At 49.8% G+C, this 16004-nt stretch overlaps 1 protein-coding gene across 1 annotated transcript; it reads left to right on the top strand.

Moving 5' to 3' along the window:
* Window positions 1–1380: 1380 nt before the first annotated feature.
* OXTR (oxytocin receptor) lies at window positions 1381–15123 on the top strand. Its single transcript, XM_027523057.1, has 2 exons — window positions 1381–3021; window positions 10411–15123. Exons 1-2 carry the CDS (start codon window positions 2094–2096, stop codon window positions 10656–10658), a joined length of 1176 nt encoding a protein of 391 aa, XP_027378858.1. The 5' UTR covers window positions 1381–2093; the 3' UTR covers window positions 10659–15123.
* Window positions 15124–16004: the final 881 nt, after the last annotated feature.

Raw genomic sequence — 16004 nt, 5'->3', positions numbered from 1 at the left:
CTTGACTAACACTATTCTAGCCACATAATTTTAAAAGGGGTAAGTGAAATGTCAGGAAGAGATGCATTTAACAATACTTAAAGAGCCATGTCCACTGTTGAACCCTCTTTTTTCTTTCTGCCATTTTTTTCTCAGCCAATTTAAATTATTTTTTTTAATGATTTTAGAATAGAAAAAGAGCTAGGAGTCAGAAAAACCATCTTAGAATTTCATATTACTTTGACATCTTTTAGGATTTTAACACTGAAGCATAGCAAAGAGGCAGTAATGGCTTTGGGCCATAGACAAACAGAGTCATTTTAAAATGAAGATAGATTTTTTTGAGGGGGAGGGCCTTGAGATCTTCCCCTAAAACTAAGTGAAGAAAGACCTCTCCCAGTGCTGATTGGAACAGAAAGTATCTCATTCCTCTTGAATGGAAATAGGAGCAAAAATATTCCAAAGCATGAATCCACTGCTAAATCCACTACATCAAGCTCCCTGGAACAGTAGGAGGGGAAGAAGCCCTGAAATTGACCTGATGATTGGGGAATATCTGTTAAATGCTTTTGTAACTTCCTCACTGTCAATTCAACAGGGAAACACTGCTATCCAAGCCTCCCGTTTGCCTGAGAGTCAGGAGCTTCTAAATCAAGAAAGGAAGAAACCAAGCATATTATTTACGAGCCTCTTCCCTCTTGCTGCTTTAAGTCACAGTCAAATAAGCCTGTTTGTTACCACGCTGAGGCAACGCTGGGCAAGATTACACCGCTTCGTGGGAACCGGCAAGACCGGCCTTCCGCGCCTCCTAGCGGATCTATGAGGTGGGACAGCCTACGCTACACGCTGCAGAAAAGCTGGCCACTGGCAGGCAGCGCCGCATCCTAACGCCGTCCACGCGCATAGCCTCGACAGGGCTCCTTGATCGCTTCTAGTCCCTACCCAGCCACCAGTCAGGGCTGCAGGCGAGGTGATTCCACCCCAGGTTACAGCGTCCGAGCCCTTGGCATCCTATCAGACTGGGTGCCGGCAGCAGCCACTTCAACCTGCCCCGGGAGCACACGCGGCTTTGGAACCATCCGTGGCGGTGCAACTTCCCCAGGGAACCAAGTGTAGTTTCGCCCTACGACTCGGTTCAGGTAGCTGAATCCAGCGCATGAGTGGACAGGATGTTTGGCGCTGGTGGAGCCACTGGGACCCGAGAAAAGGTGTTGGAGTGCTTTGAGATCCTAGTTCCGGAGGCGCCGCCGGTACTCTGAGAGATTGTAAAGTACCTGCTCAGGATCTCGACGGAGATCCCTTGGCTGTCGGGGGCCAAGACGCCTGTTGAGTTCCCGAACCTTCGAGGATGCTGGGCTGGGGAGGATTTCCCCTGAGAGGTGTCAGGGGTACTGAGAACAGGTTAGGCGTCCTGGATATACTGAGTCAGGAGTGCCTCCAGGATAGAGGCAAAGAAGCGGTTGTTGTGGAAGTTCAGGGGTGGATGGCTAAGCATTTTAGAAACGGGGTTGGAGGGGGATGGTCTTGAGCAGGGTTTCCCAGGCAAGTGGCTGTTTGGGGGCGGGGGGGGGTGTCTTCAGAGGGAGCATCAGAGTGGGGTTTACTAGGAGAGGTGGCTGTCCTGTGGGTTCTGGGGAATAACTAGTTGGGGGATCCCTAGGCGAGGTGGCTGGCTTAGAAGTCCCAGTCCGGGAGGAAACTGGTTATGTTCCTCCCTCTCCTTCAGTGGAAGCGACTATCTCAAGGAACTGCGGGTCCGGTAGATTCCCGCTCATTTCCAAAGTCTCAAAAGAAGTTTCTCAAACGGGAATTTCTAGGACAGCCGCTCAGCAACCCCAGGGCCGGCGGTGGTGGCCCTAGTCCTAGATGATTTGGAGTTCCTGGAAAGGGGACAGCTGAGGCATACACGCGTCGGGAGAAACGCACGGTCTTCTCACGGCCCTCGGGGTTTGTTTCAGAGTCCGACCCAGCAGATCGGTCCGCGGAGTCTCAGGGAGGGGAACCCAGGAGCCCCCACCCCGCCTCCAGGCACGCCGGGACTGCAAGTCGGGCCCCGCCCCCGCGCCGCGCCTTAAAGGACTCGAAGGCCGGGGCGCACCGCAGCGGCCACGGTCATGGAGGGTGCGTTTGCGGCTAACTGGAGCGCTGAGGCGGTCAACGGGAGCGCGGCGCCGCCGGGAACCGAGGGCAATCGCACTGCCGGGCCGCCACAGCGCAACGAGGCCCTGGCGCGGGTGGAGGTGGCCGTGCTGTGCCTCATCCTGTTCCTGGCGCTGAGCGGCAACGCGTGCGTGCTGCTAGCGCTGCGCACCACGCGCCACAAGCACTCGCGCCTCTTCTTCTTCATGAAGCACCTGAGCATAGCCGACCTGGTAGTGGCGGTGTTCCAGGTGCTGCCGCAGCTTCTGTGGGACATCACGTTCCGCTTCTACGGGCCCGACCTGCTGTGCCGCCTCGTCAAGTACCTGCAGGTTGTGGGCATGTTCGCGTCCACCTACCTGCTGCTGCTCATGTCGCTCGACCGCTGCCTGGCCATCTGCCAGCCGCTGCGCTCGCTGAGCCGCCGCACCGACCGCCTGGCGGTACTCGTCACATGGCTCGGCTGCCTGGTGGCCAGCGCGCCGCAGGTGCACATCTTCTCGCTGCGCGAGGTGGCCGACGGTGTCTTCGACTGCTGGGCCGTTTTCATTCAACCCTGGGGGCCCAAGGCCTACATCACGTGGATCACGCTCGCCGTCTACATTGTGCCCGTCATCGTCCTTGCCACCTGCTATGGCCTTATCAGCTTCAAGATCTGGCAGAATTTACGGCTCAAGACGGCGGCGGCGGCGGCAGAGGCTGCCGCGGGTGCTGAGGGCGAGGCGGCAGACTGGGCGGGGCGCGCGATTCTGGCCCGCGTCAGCAACGTCAAGCTCATCTCTAAGGCCAAGATCCGCACGGTCAAGATGACCTTCATCGTCGTGCTGGCCTTCATCGTGTGCTGGACGCCATTCTTTTTCGTGCAGATGTGGAGTGTCTGGGATGCCGATGCGCCCAAGGAAGGTAGCGCGGGCGGAAGCACCGGGAGGAGGGAGCGCGGCGGGCGTGGCCTGGTCCTGCTGTCCCTGTCCTGGGTTTGGCGGGCTTCGTGGATTGTTCTGAGCCTTGGCCGCATCATCTGCTGGCCAGGTGACTTGGGGCATAACCTCCCTGAGCCTTGACTTCCCTTTCTGTAAAATAGCAAAGATGATAAGCCAGTTTTCCCCTGCAGTTGTTATTTAGTTGCTAACCAGTGTCCGACTCTTTTGCGATCCCATGGATTGTAGCCCGCCGGGCTCCTCTGCCCAAGCGATTTCCCAGGGAAGAATACTGGAGTGGGTTGCCATTTCCTTTTCTAGGGGATCTTCCCAACTCAGGGATCCAACCGGAGTCTTCTGTATTAGCAGGTGGATTCTTTATCACTGAGCCATCAGGGAAGCCTCCTCTTCAACAGTAGGGGAATGAAATGTGAAAATGCACGTAAAATCCCTACCACAGTCTTTAGGCCACATGGGGTATTTGATTCACTGTTACGGACCCGAAAATTGAGCTTCCAATGACTTGCCTTTTCCACCTGGTGAGCAATGCGGGGAGGTGACTTTCCGACCCAGGCCCCATCTCCTGCCACGTTAAGTTCACTTCCCTTGAACTTCCACTTTAAGTTCAAGTCAGCGTGAACCCGGGAGACCTGGTTTGAATCAGAGCAGCGGGAGATGGGTGCTTGGATTCTTCCAACCGAGCCTGAGAAGGTGTGGGGCAGGGCGCTGTCAGTGGGCGGAGACTGGGAATCCCTTGCCGAGTGGAGGAGGCGACTTGTGCCCCTCGCCCTCTCTCCAGCCGCGAGGTGGAGAGGTGAGTATTGCGGCGGCGGCGCTGTCAGTACCCAGGAGCCCAGACAGTGCTTCTGCTGAGGGGTGGGGGCAAGCAGGGAAGGGAGCGAACGGAGCGCAAACTTCCCCGTTTGTCTCTGGAGCCCGGTTGATTTTGGTAGGCGGGAAACGCGCGCTCTCCAGTGGAGGACAGACAGTGTCAGAACTGAGGGTGGCTGGTGAAACCGGGAGGCGAAGGTAGGGTGGGATGCTATGAGGAGGGATCCAGGGGAGCAGAGCTTCTGGGGCGCTGGCTTCTGGCCGAGGCTTTGCGCCTTCAGCCTTCATCACAGACAGTTCCGGTAGCTCATTTGCAAACAGCAGGAGGGGTGATCTGTGGTGGTGAACGACTTAACACCTTTTGGTTGCAAGGTAATCTCAATGCACTGGAATGCCGGCGGCTCAATTGCTTGTAAGGAAAGACTGGGAGGCTTTCTTTCAGCTGTTCTGTCCGTGAGAAAGCAAACTTATCCCATTTCTGGATAGAATCAGTACTACTTCCACCAGTCTCCAACACGGCAGCCAACCCGTGGAAGCTGAAATCATCATTCAGCTCTCTAACTTTGCTTTGCTCACAGATCAGGGACTAACTGAGCAGCTGGAGAAATCACATGTGGCTTGTCAGCTGGCCTTGTGGCCCCCACAGAACTCTTTCCTTAGGTCTCGCTCCCCCTGCCGGTCCCTGTAAACCCAGCTGCTCCTTTTCCATCTCTCCCCGCCTACACCTTCACTCACACCAAGCTCTGCCTTTATTGGTTTAGAGCTCGCCTTGTTCCAAAAATAATTTGGGGAGGGGGCTCAAGATTCAGGTCCCAGGCATGATAAAATAGATAGGGGAAAATGGGAAGAAAGGGGGGAAAAGGATAAAAGTATAATAATAGCAATAATAAAGCTTCTTTGTGTGTTGGGGGGAGGGGGCTGTGCAAAAGGCTTCCTTTTCATAAGAGCCAAAGCAAAGAGGAAAACTCTCGATTTCAGTATTTTCATTGTTCAGAGCAGAAAATAGAGGAGAAAAAAGCAAGAGGAGGGTTGTGATAATTTAATGAGCGTCCCGCCCCAGTAGCCACATGCTATTGGGACCCTGCTTTGGTGAGTCTAGTAAGTCTGCAGAAGGAGGGCTTGGACCAGACAGCCCTAGCAGGTTTGGACAAGCCCCGGATGGAACCGTCAAGATCAAATTGCGCAGCCAAAAGATTTGGCAACAACCTTTCCCCTTGAACTCTGTGGAACTTGCTTGGCTGCTGGTAACAGGGACTCTGACCCTGAGCTGCTTCTCTGGGGGGAGATGAAGACAGATGGATGTATCCAGTTGGTCAAGACAGCAGGCAGGCCTGTAGGTCCCCAGGTCTCGGTGCAGGCTAACAGCAGGTGTTGGAGCCGGTGTTGGCCTGTGTTTGGAGCCCACCCTTCCACTTTCTCTTGTGTCCTTGAGCTGATGATTTCCCCTTTCTGAGCCTCAGCTTCCTCCTCTGTCATAATGAGGATGACATGGTGTGACCCATAGCACCTGGGGACCACACGATCAATGTCATTCCGCCTTTCCCCCATTCTGGTTGTTTAAAGTTTTGTTTTCATTCTTGGGATTGGCTTTGAGAATCTCGGCAGTCAGAGGAAATAGACATTTATTCGTCAGAGGAAATAGGAGGGGGTGGGGTGTTGGCAGAGTCTGCTGGACAGTATGTAGTGTGTCCAGAAGGGTTGGTGTGTGGAGAAGCTTGTTAAAAGCCAGAGAGGTGGACTGTGAACCTTGTCACAGGGGGGATGCCACCTGTCCTGTTCTCTGACGTGTGCCCATTGCCTAGCACAAGGCTGGCCATCCCCTGGAGTGCAACCAGTGCTAGTTGAACAAACATGTGGGTTATGGGAGGAGGAAGGTGCATAAGATGGGGCAGGGATGAGTGTGTAGAGTTGAACTGAAGATAAATAAGACTCTATGCAGACCTCTGGCCATAGAATTGGCTACTCAGTGAGGAAGTGCGCCCCCCACCACTTGGGGTAATCAAAAATCTGCCAGGGTGTTTTGCCAGGGGAAAGGTTGAAATCCATAGGAGGCCTGGTTGTAAGTGTTTCCCCATCTGTAAAATGAGCAGCAGTCACCCTGGATGGTTGACTAAACCTGCCTGGGGCTGTTTGCTGGGGTTAAGATTAGGCTTTAGGTTGTGGGGAGGGGAGGGTAGAAGGTGCTGGTGGCATACAGCCTGGCATGCAGTAAGTGCGCTGCCAGTGCTTTACGAAGAGGAAGATCTCAAGATGTGTCAGGTCATGGAATCCGTCCATACAGCTGAGGGAGTGTGGATTGTTGAGCTCAGGAATGCATTTTCACAGAGGGACTACAATTTTCATCGAGTGGTGGCAAGTCCAGTAATGCTGGGAACAAGAGTGTTAAGAGGTCAAGGGAAATTAAGGTTTCCCCAGAGGAAGCAGTATGATGCAAGGTGGGGAGATTTTAGCTCTGAGTTTTGGAAGCCCAAGGGGACCGTTTCGGATGAGTGGGTGGCAGAGCGGTGTAACCAGGTGGTCTTCCTGTGATTCTGATTCCAGGCCACTGAGGGGCAGCCTCAGGTGCCACGGAGGGCACCTCCCTCCGTGCTCTGCTGGAACACTGGTACCTCCCCCCCTTTCCAGATGCTTCAGTACCAGGGGCCTCTGCCCTCCACAGTCCACGCCTCACACTGTAATGGTCACACTTATTCATTCTATTTCTTTCTCTTTATCCCCACCTGACCTTAATATTTGCGTGCGAACTCACTTTTTCCAGGGGGAATTGAATTTGCGTTCAGTTATCTTGTTAGGGGCCCATCTCCCATCATCAAGCTGAGAAATTGTCTTTTTGCTTTTCCAACATACTGGTGGTGGTGACTGGTTTATCAGGACCTCCTGTCTGCTAATTTCATGCTTCACTTCAACTTAGTCCCTTATTGGACATTTCCCATTTTCCAGCCTCTGCTAGTGGCCAAGGACAGAGCCACAGATGTCACAAAGTCCTCAACCACAGATTATAAGCAGAAATAGTTACAATATGAAGGGACGATGCTGTAAGAGTTGTATTCACTTGTCAGAAGTACCGTGAGTGCCCCCAGGATTCATTGATTCTAGCTCCCTGGAAAAAAATCAGGATCAGAGAGGAATCAACATTTGAAAAGGGTTTTGAAGGATGAGTAGGAGCTGGTTATGCAAAGAAACATACACACATTGCCTGATGAGATCATTGGAATACTTCTCAGATTTCATTTTGTACACAGAATCATGTGGGAGAACTTGTTAAAGTGCAGATTGTGATTCAGCACATCTGGGTGGGGCCTGTGAGACTGCATTTTTAACAAGCTCCTAGGTGATGCCTGTGCAGGGCCCTTGACTGGACATTAAGTAATGAGGCTTTAAAAAGCTTTAATGTGTTATCTCTGTTCCCAAAATGTGTGGCTTGCCTTTGCATGAGTGGCCCAAGTTGGTGGCAGGGTCCTGTCATTCTCTAAAGGGTAAGGAAAGGCTCTCCGTTTGCAGGAAACCTCACCTCTTCTGCTTCTAGAACATGGTTATTTCTCAGGTCCTTCCTGGTAGGCCCCACATGTCCCCAGATTTGAGCAATGGCATCACGGAAGACTATTTAAAGCTGTGTAGCCCACAAGTTTAGCTCTTTTTCCTGACCTTATGCATGGTAAGATCACACACCTGTGACTTTTACAATTCCAATGTTGTAAAATGGTGCTCTTTTCAAAGAGCCTTGGAAAACATACTCATATTCAATCTTTCTGTACATGTACATCCAGAAATCATTTTTAAAAAAGCCTCTGTACACCACAACTCCCAAATTCTCCTATAGCTCCTGTAGGGATAAGGGATTTAGTCCTTATGAGAGGTGCCTGATTTGGGAGCCATGGGTTGGGGAAGGGTTGGGAGGGGAGGCCTTGAACTGATGAGTGGTTTCTGGAGTGAGAGCCTCTTAGGAAGGTTGATGAGCTTGATCAGATTCAACTGAGCCATAGGTCTTTGAGTTGTAAGTGACATGTGTTCGTTGCCTCAGGAACAGCGCAGCCGGAGAGGAGAGGCCATGGCCAGCTGCCCGTCAGCTGTTCCGGGCTAATTTGGGCCCAGGGTGACAGTGATGGTGACAGGCGGGGGCAGTACCGGGAAATCCGCATAGGGGACTTCATGCGGCTTGAGTAAAGCCAGGCTGGTGGGTGGGTGGACCACTGGGACACCCTGTCCTTGCATGGCCCTCGGCCACCCACCTCCTCATGAGTCATGGTTCTGGGTGGAAGTTCAGCATGGTGTCTGTCTCCTGGGGGCGGTAAGTGCCCAGCAGGGAATGTTTGCAGTTGGCACATGGCCCTTTCTGCTCAGTTCTCTGCTTGGCATGTAGGAGCCCCCACTTGAAGATTACCCCGAGTGCCCTGCCTTGCGCTCATCACCTGTCTGCCAATGCTGCCACTCCCCACTGACTAGAAGGCCTGTCTGGCTTCTCTCCTTCTCACCTGGATTTGTAAATCCCTTGAGGGCAGGTCCCCAGGGTTGCTTGGGTGGCTGGCACTGAGTAGACACAGCAGGGGAGGATGCATGGGCATCTGATCTCTTCCTCCACCCCTCCCTCCCTTTCCTGAGAAATGCCCTGAGCTCAGGCCAGGCAGGTGTGAGGCCCGATCCCTGGTTCATGCCTCCCACTCAGCCCCTCTTCTCTCCAGGACCAAAGAGAGTGGTTTGCAAGCCCTCAGGGCTTGGACCTTGAGGGACAGGTGTTCCTTTTGCTGAGGTGGATAGAAGACATGGATGAGAGCCAGCTCGCCTGGTGGAGACCCTGAAATCCCTTTCTCACCCATGGCTGCAGCCCCCTTCCCTGCTGGGTTTCTTATGGCAGAGTAAAGTTTTCCACAGCAGACCATCTGGAGTTCCTTTGGGGTCATGTAATCCAATCTCAGGGCTCTGGGTTTTGAGTTTTTTTTTTTTTTTTTAAGTCATGGAAAAAAAGGCAAAGAACAGTTTCTTAAATTGAACTCAAGAGTGATAAAAAAAATCTGCAGTTGATCACATTTCATATCTGTAAATAATAATATAATAACTTGAATAAACACGTTGCCATTCACAATGCCCTTTCACACAATTTTTTTTTCCCCCAATTTTCTCAAAGTCCTAGTGGGTGTCACCTCCATTTCAAGATAAGGCTGTTAAGGTTCAGACAGTAGATGTGGCTCAGAGAATGAATAGGTAGGAAGGGGGTTCACACCCCTTGGGTTTGCATCTGGGTCCTCTGTAAGGGGCTCCCCATGGGCCTGACCCCCAAGGAGATGCTGGCTGCTGACCACTCTCTTGGATGAATCTCTAGATTCTGATTTCCACACCCTCCTTTTGTCCAAACTGACTTCCCCATCACTCTGCTCTAGCATAACTGAGGCCAGAGTCACAGGAACCTGGGAGCTGGGCTGACCCTTCAGAGCAGCTGGGATGCAGACACAGGAGCCAGCCTGGGGGCCCTGCCTTGAAGCAGGCACTGGATATGGGCTGCCTGGTACACGGTGTTACCCACTGGCTGAAGGCAGTGCCCCCAGAGAAACTCCGCTGTGTGCTTGCTTGCTATTCTCTGGCAGCTCTGGGCTGAGTGCCCGGTCCTAACACGGGACCCCGAGTGGCCACTACAGCATCCGCTGCCAGCCTGCTGGACTCCAGTGGGGCAGCGCCTCTCTCAGTCACCTTTTCAGTCAGTGGCCGATGGCAGCAACCCACTGGGTGGCTATGTTTTGAAAGGAGATGGTTGACACAGTGAGGATTTCAGTGTAGAAGACCATCGCCAGGAGAGTGGAGTGGCCCTGGGACTTGAAGGTAGAATGCAGGTGAGCAGAAAGTGGAGGGGGTGATTTTACAGCACTCTTTCCAGCTGCAGTGTCCTGGCTGTGTGTGAGCAAAGCAGAAGACCTTACCTCTGAGATCTGCATGCAAGATCAGATATTCCTGGGCTAAAAGCATCTTCGTAAGTCAGCTGGAATAAGTCTAGAGCCTTCTCCTCCCCTGCTGAGGCACTCATTCAGAACAGCATGGACTTAGACGAGCCCAGACGGCCCCCTGGCACATGGTCACGATCGCAGCTGCCGTGCATCGGCCATCTGTAGTATTAGGTGCTCTTCTGCCCTTGCTGTGCTCCTGTGAGATTTGGGGACTCTCATTATCATCATTCAGAGATGAGAAAACAGCAGTTTCTTGGGGAGTTAAAGTATTTATGGCTGGCAGGGCTACATGCTAGGTCTGGTAGCTTCTACCTCTGTGTGCTTGGATACTCTTGAGTGGGAGGCAGTTGACTTGCGAGGTCAGTAAGGAATGAACAGGTGGCCATGCAGATGGAAGCACGTGGTAGGGAAGCTTCGGATGGGAGAAAGGACAAGGAACGTTCCAGGGCTGGGCTGTGCATGTGCTCAGAGCACTGATGTGGGAGGAAGGCAGGCTTGGTCTCTGCCGTCCTCCGCCTTGTGACACAGCACCTGGTCCCTCTTCTCAGGAGGTGAGGCTTCATGCCACGAGAGTGATGCCGTGTTCTCCTTTCTTCCCCCTCTGCCTCCAGCCTCACCTTTCATCATCGCCATGCTCCTGGCCAGCCTCAACAGCTGCTGCAACCCCTGGATCTACATGCTCTTCACGGGCCACCTCTTCCAAGAACTTGTGCAGCGCTTCCTCTGCTGCTCATTCCGCCGCCTGAAAGGCAGCCGGCCTGGGGAGACAAGCGTCAGCAAAAAGAGCAACTCGTCTACCTTTGTCCTGAGCCAGTACAGCTCCAGCCAGAGAAGATGCTCGCAGCCATCCACGCTGTGACTGATAGGGCCAGGACTGCCCTCCTTGGCTTCGATTGTGCGACAGTGACACTCTGGTTCTTGGTGGCTGTGTATATGTGTGTATAAGGTACCTTTCAGTTTGTACCTCTCTGCACCTTGGGCAGCTGGAGTTGGGTGGGGAAGCAACCCCCATGGGGAAAGATGGTAGGGTGACTCCACCATCAAACCAAGCCCCGGATCTTCCGTGGGCTCCCACGGGTACTTCTCCTGCCCTGACCCCACTGCTGCCTTCCTTTAACAGTAAGTCCCCTACATAAGAATGGGTTCTGTTCTGAAAGCACGTTTGTAAGTCCAGTTTGTTAGTAAGTCCAACAAAGTTAGCCTGGGTACCCAGCTAACACAGTCAGCTATATGGTACTGTACTAGTTTACTATATAGTATAGTGCTGTATAGAGTACTGTACTGAACTAGTATATTACTGCACTGTAATAGGTTTGTAATACTTTTCACACAAGTAATACATACATAAACGCAGAAAGTAAAGCATTTTCAGTTTTACAGTAGAGTACCTTGAAAAGTACACCTGGAATACAGGGGCTGCCATGCCTCTTTGAAAGTTTGCAACTAGAAGGTTCATGTGTAGAGGACTTACTGTATTCTGGGATCTTGAGAGAGGTAGTAAGTATAAGATTGGTGACCATTGGGTACAGAAGCCTAGCGTTCTGAGCTTGGGGTGAGGACTAGGACCTTGCTGGTGGTGGTACTAATAGCCTCCTGGCCTCAAAGCGCTTTTGCCTTTGAGTGGACTGGTGCTAGCATCCTTGAGCACCAACTTGTCTGAAGGTGGCCCCAGAACAGGGGATTCTCTTCGGAGACTGTCTGGCACAGGCAGCCAAGTAAAACTTGGGTTAAAAGTGTTTGGTATGCTAATACTTAAGAAGCATCTGGGAAAGAAAAAGGAAATAAAAGACATCCAAATGTGTAAAAGAAGTAAAATTCCTTACAGATGATGCAATTTTGTATATAGAAAATTCTAAGGAATTCATGCACACATGCACATACACAAACCCAGTAGAACTAATGCGTGAATCAGGGTTGTGGAATACAAAGTCAATATAAAAATCAGTTGTTCCTCTTTACCCTGGCAATGAACAATGTGAAAATAAAATTCAGAAATAATTCTGTTTATAATAGTATCAGAGGGAATAGGAATAAATTTAATGAAAGAAGTGCAAGACATATCCTGAAAACTACAAAGTATATTTGAAAGACGTTGAAGGCTTAAGTGAATGGGATGACATCCTATGTTTATGGATCAGAGACTTAAATATTGTTAACAATACTCTTCAACTTTATATACAGATTCAGTGTAATCCCTATCAAAATCCTAGCTAGTTTTTTTGTACAAATTGATAAGCTGATCCTGAAATTCACATGGAAATGTCAGGACCCAGAATAGCCAGATAAACACTGAAAAAGACGGACAAAGTTGGTGCATTCACACTTCCGGTTCAAAACTTATTATAAGGCTACAGTAATCAAAAGAGTGTGGCATAAACAAAAGAAGAGGCATATAAACCAGTGGAATGGAATGGCCTTGTGTTTATGGCCAATAGATTTTTGACAAATGTGGCAAGAGAATTCAATAGGAATGGTAGTCTTTTTGGAAAATGGTGCCAGGATAGCTGGATATCCACATGCAAAAGAATGCAGTTGGATCCCTACCTCACACTACGTACAAAATTAACTGAAAGTGCATCAACCTAAATGTAAGAGCTTAAACTATATCTTAGAAGTAAGCAGGGATGACTCTTTGTGGCCTTGGACTAGGCCATGGGTTCTTAGATACGACACCCAAAACATAAGCCTAAGGAAGAATAGATAAATTGAACCTCATCAATGGGGCACAAAACTCTTATGCTTCAGAGAGCACTATCAAGAAAGTGACAAAACAACCAGAATGGAAGAAGATGCTTGGAAGCCATAATCTCGTGTCTAGAATATATCAAGAACTCTTACTTTTTATAAGTAAAATGCCAAATAACACAGTTTAAAATACGAGCAACATATTTGATAAACAAATGGGTAGACATATTTTTGTATCTTCTACAAAGAAAAGATATAAGTGGCTCGTAAGCACATGAAAAGACTCTCAGTATCCTTATTCATGAAGGAAATGCAAATCAAAACCACCATGAAATAGCAGTACACACCCACCAAGATGGCTCTAATCAGAGAGATAGGCAATGACAGGTGGGAGCGAAACTGGACCTCTCCTCCATCACTTGTGGGAAGGTAACATGGAGCAGCCACTTTGGAAAATAGTTTGGCAGTTCCTCAAAAAGTTAAACATAGAATTACCGGATGAGCCAGAAATGCTACTCCTGGTTTTTACTCAAGAGAAATGAAAGCCTGCACACACATGAAAACTTGTATGTAAGTGTTTCTTGCACTGTGATTTATAAGAGGCAAAAGTGGAAATAACCCGAATGTCTATCAGCTGATCACTGGGTAAATAAATGTGGTATACCTATACAATGGCACATGATTCAACTATAAAATAAAACGAAGTACTGGCATATGCTCCAACACGGATGAACCTGGAAAACATACTAAGTGAAAGAAACCTTGAGAAAAGTCACATACTGCGTGATTCCATTTCTATGAAACGTCAAGAGTAGGCAAATCTGTGGAGACAAATACCAGAATTGTGGTTACCAGGGGCCAGGAACTGGGGTGAGTGGGGAGGGACTGTTAAGTTACAGGCTTTTTTGAGGGGTAGTGAAGATTTTCTGGAATTAGTGATGTATACATTTTGAAAATATGCTAAAAACTACTACATTAATACTTAAAAAATATTTACCAACTGAATTCAGAGGCAACCAGCCTGAAGGACAAATTTCTTAGAATCTCTTACTTCTCAGAGCTTTTGTTTCCGTGTGACTCATCATTTCAGAAAAATCCATGGTTTTCTTAGATTTCCTGCGAAAGATGGTGTTTCCAGTTTGACCAAAAGTACCAGTAGTGATAATACCTGGTACACATGTTGTGAAGTGTCTTTTCAGCCTTGAAGCACATGTGCCCATGTCCAGGAAACACCTTTTGCTATTCAGTATAGGATATTGTAGATCAGAGGTTTTCCGACTGGGCACACTGGCACTCTTTTTTTGTTTTTGTTTTTTGCACACGTATTTTTGGACTCACTGTGATACAATAGCATTTCCTAAAGCCCCAGCTCTCCCCTCTCTACTTTCCTTTTCTCACTCTATACTGCGTTGCATACACACATACACACACAAACACACTCACACACAGTAGAATGAGCTAGCAGGATCTTGATGTTCAGGGAGAAGAGAAGTATGCACTGAAATGCCAGTGTTCAGAACCCCACCGTTTAGGACAAGATCTTCGGTACTAACTGAAGACAGAGGACAGTGTCAGCTTTGAACCCAGAGGCAGTGCAGTGTTGCTGTGACAGGTCCCTAGTGTCGACACCAGCCAGTCCTGGCTGTTTGGGGAGCTAACTGGATGCCGATTTGGGGTCTCCGTGCCCACCTCAAGGACACCAGGGCAGCGTGGGTGCAAATGCAGTGATGGCGGGGCCTGTTAGCATTTGAGCCTTTCTGCTCGCCAGCCGGAAATGCCCCAAGTCTCTGCTGTCAACTAGGGAAGTTGCCATCCTAGCAGCCACCAGAGGCCACTGGGGATCAAGGAGACAGCAACTCAGTTGATTTTTCTGACCACAGGCATAACCTTGCCAAGAACCCTGGAGCTGCAAGGTTCTTGGGCATCAGAACCAGCTGGGACACTTTCCTCATTCTCTTGCTGTGAAAGCTCTGGTTGGATTCTTGGTTCTCATTATGGCACAGGAGTCTGTTTTATAGCTGATCAGTGACCTTTGATTTCAGCTGCACCACTGGCTATGCACCTCTCCCCTCCCAACATTCCTGGAGAGTATTTTCACAATTGATTGTTGTTTCCCCAACCCAAGCCTGGAAGAAGGCAATTAGCGCTCCCTTGTCTCTGTCTTCCTCCAGACCTAATGCCTGAGGTCCTCCAGCCATCTTTGCCTGCAGTTTCAGGACTGTTTACAAACCTAACGCACCTATTGGTACCTGGAGGTGCCAATAAATTGGAGCATGAAGATTTTCTTCTGGAATGTTTCATTGTTCTCATGTTGAAAAGTGAAATGCAAACACTTGAAGACTCTGAGCCTTATTTCTTTACGTGCTGAAAAGAAATCTGCCATACTATTTGGTCTTCTTGAGGGATGGCTCTACAGGATGTGACTGCTGGAGGCTGCCTTTTAAGAAGATCCTGGTTTCAAAATGCGTAACCTTTTGTGTTTAATTGCAGCGAAATGCCCCTAAGTGCAAAATGTGAATTCCTTGACTTTGTTCTACTTGGTGAATTTCTATGCTATCTCCTGTCTGCGCCAGTTGGTGAATGATGTACCCTACAGTGCTCTATAAAAGGTGCACTTAATAAATATATTTTTCCATTTATTGCTTTGCCCTCTTTCTTTCTCTTGAGAACAGTGACCATATCTGGAGGCTTGCAGACTTCAGGTCCCTTGCTGAGCTTCCCTTGAATCTGCATAATCTGTCTGATTGTGACACAGGTGCATCTGGGCTGTGGCAGATGCCAGGGGGCAGGGGGTGTTGGTCAGCAGGAGACCTGATCCCAATCTCTTGGTTCACAGGTTCTCTCATTTATCAGAGTTCTGTTGGAAGATGCTCTAAGACCCATACACAAACCTCTTGTATGATGTAGCCACACCCAGCATCTAACTCTGGACATTATGGGAGTCTAGATTGTCATCTTGAAGGAAGCTTAAGGCATATCTTTTTTCAAATGGGGCATGGGAGCTACCTGCAGAATCACAAATGGGTTTGTGGTCATTCCTGGTCTCCACTACTGAATCACAACCTGTGTCTTAAGCAAGAATACCTCATGAGCCAGATGCAGTGTATGAGAGTGGAATGCCACCCCCTTCTCTGGCCCGTTCTCATCATACCCCTAGTACGCTGTTCTGACTGCTGCTTTTCAGCTGGGGTCACAGAAGGAATGACTCCCGTCATAGTCTGGCCCTTAGAGAAGGAGAGTGAGCTTGAAAAATTGGAGTCAGGGTCAAGTTAGGTCACAGTAAATGCCAAGATGGTAAAAAATCTCTGCATAAGCCAAGACTCCAAGTCTGAAATGGTTGGCCCAACAATGTGAGAGATGTCTGAGGGGCAGGCCCTTCGAGGGGGTGTAAGGGGTACTCGCTTTAAACCTTTCAGCAGGAGGAGCCTAGGCTGTGAGTCCACTTGAGAATGTGCAGGGCCCTTGAGCAGAGAGCAGTGGGCTGGAACCACAGCATGAATGTGACTGGCTGTGCACCTTT

This window comes from Bos indicus x Bos taurus, chromosome 22, assembly GCF_003369695.1.
Source record: "Bos indicus x Bos taurus breed Angus x Brahman F1 hybrid chromosome 22, Bos_hybrid_MaternalHap_v2.0, whole genome shotgun sequence".
Taxonomy (NCBI): domain Eukaryota; kingdom Metazoa; phylum Chordata; class Mammalia; order Artiodactyla; family Bovidae; genus Bos; species Bos indicus x Bos taurus.
This window is presented reverse-complemented; position numbering and strand designations above follow the sequence as displayed.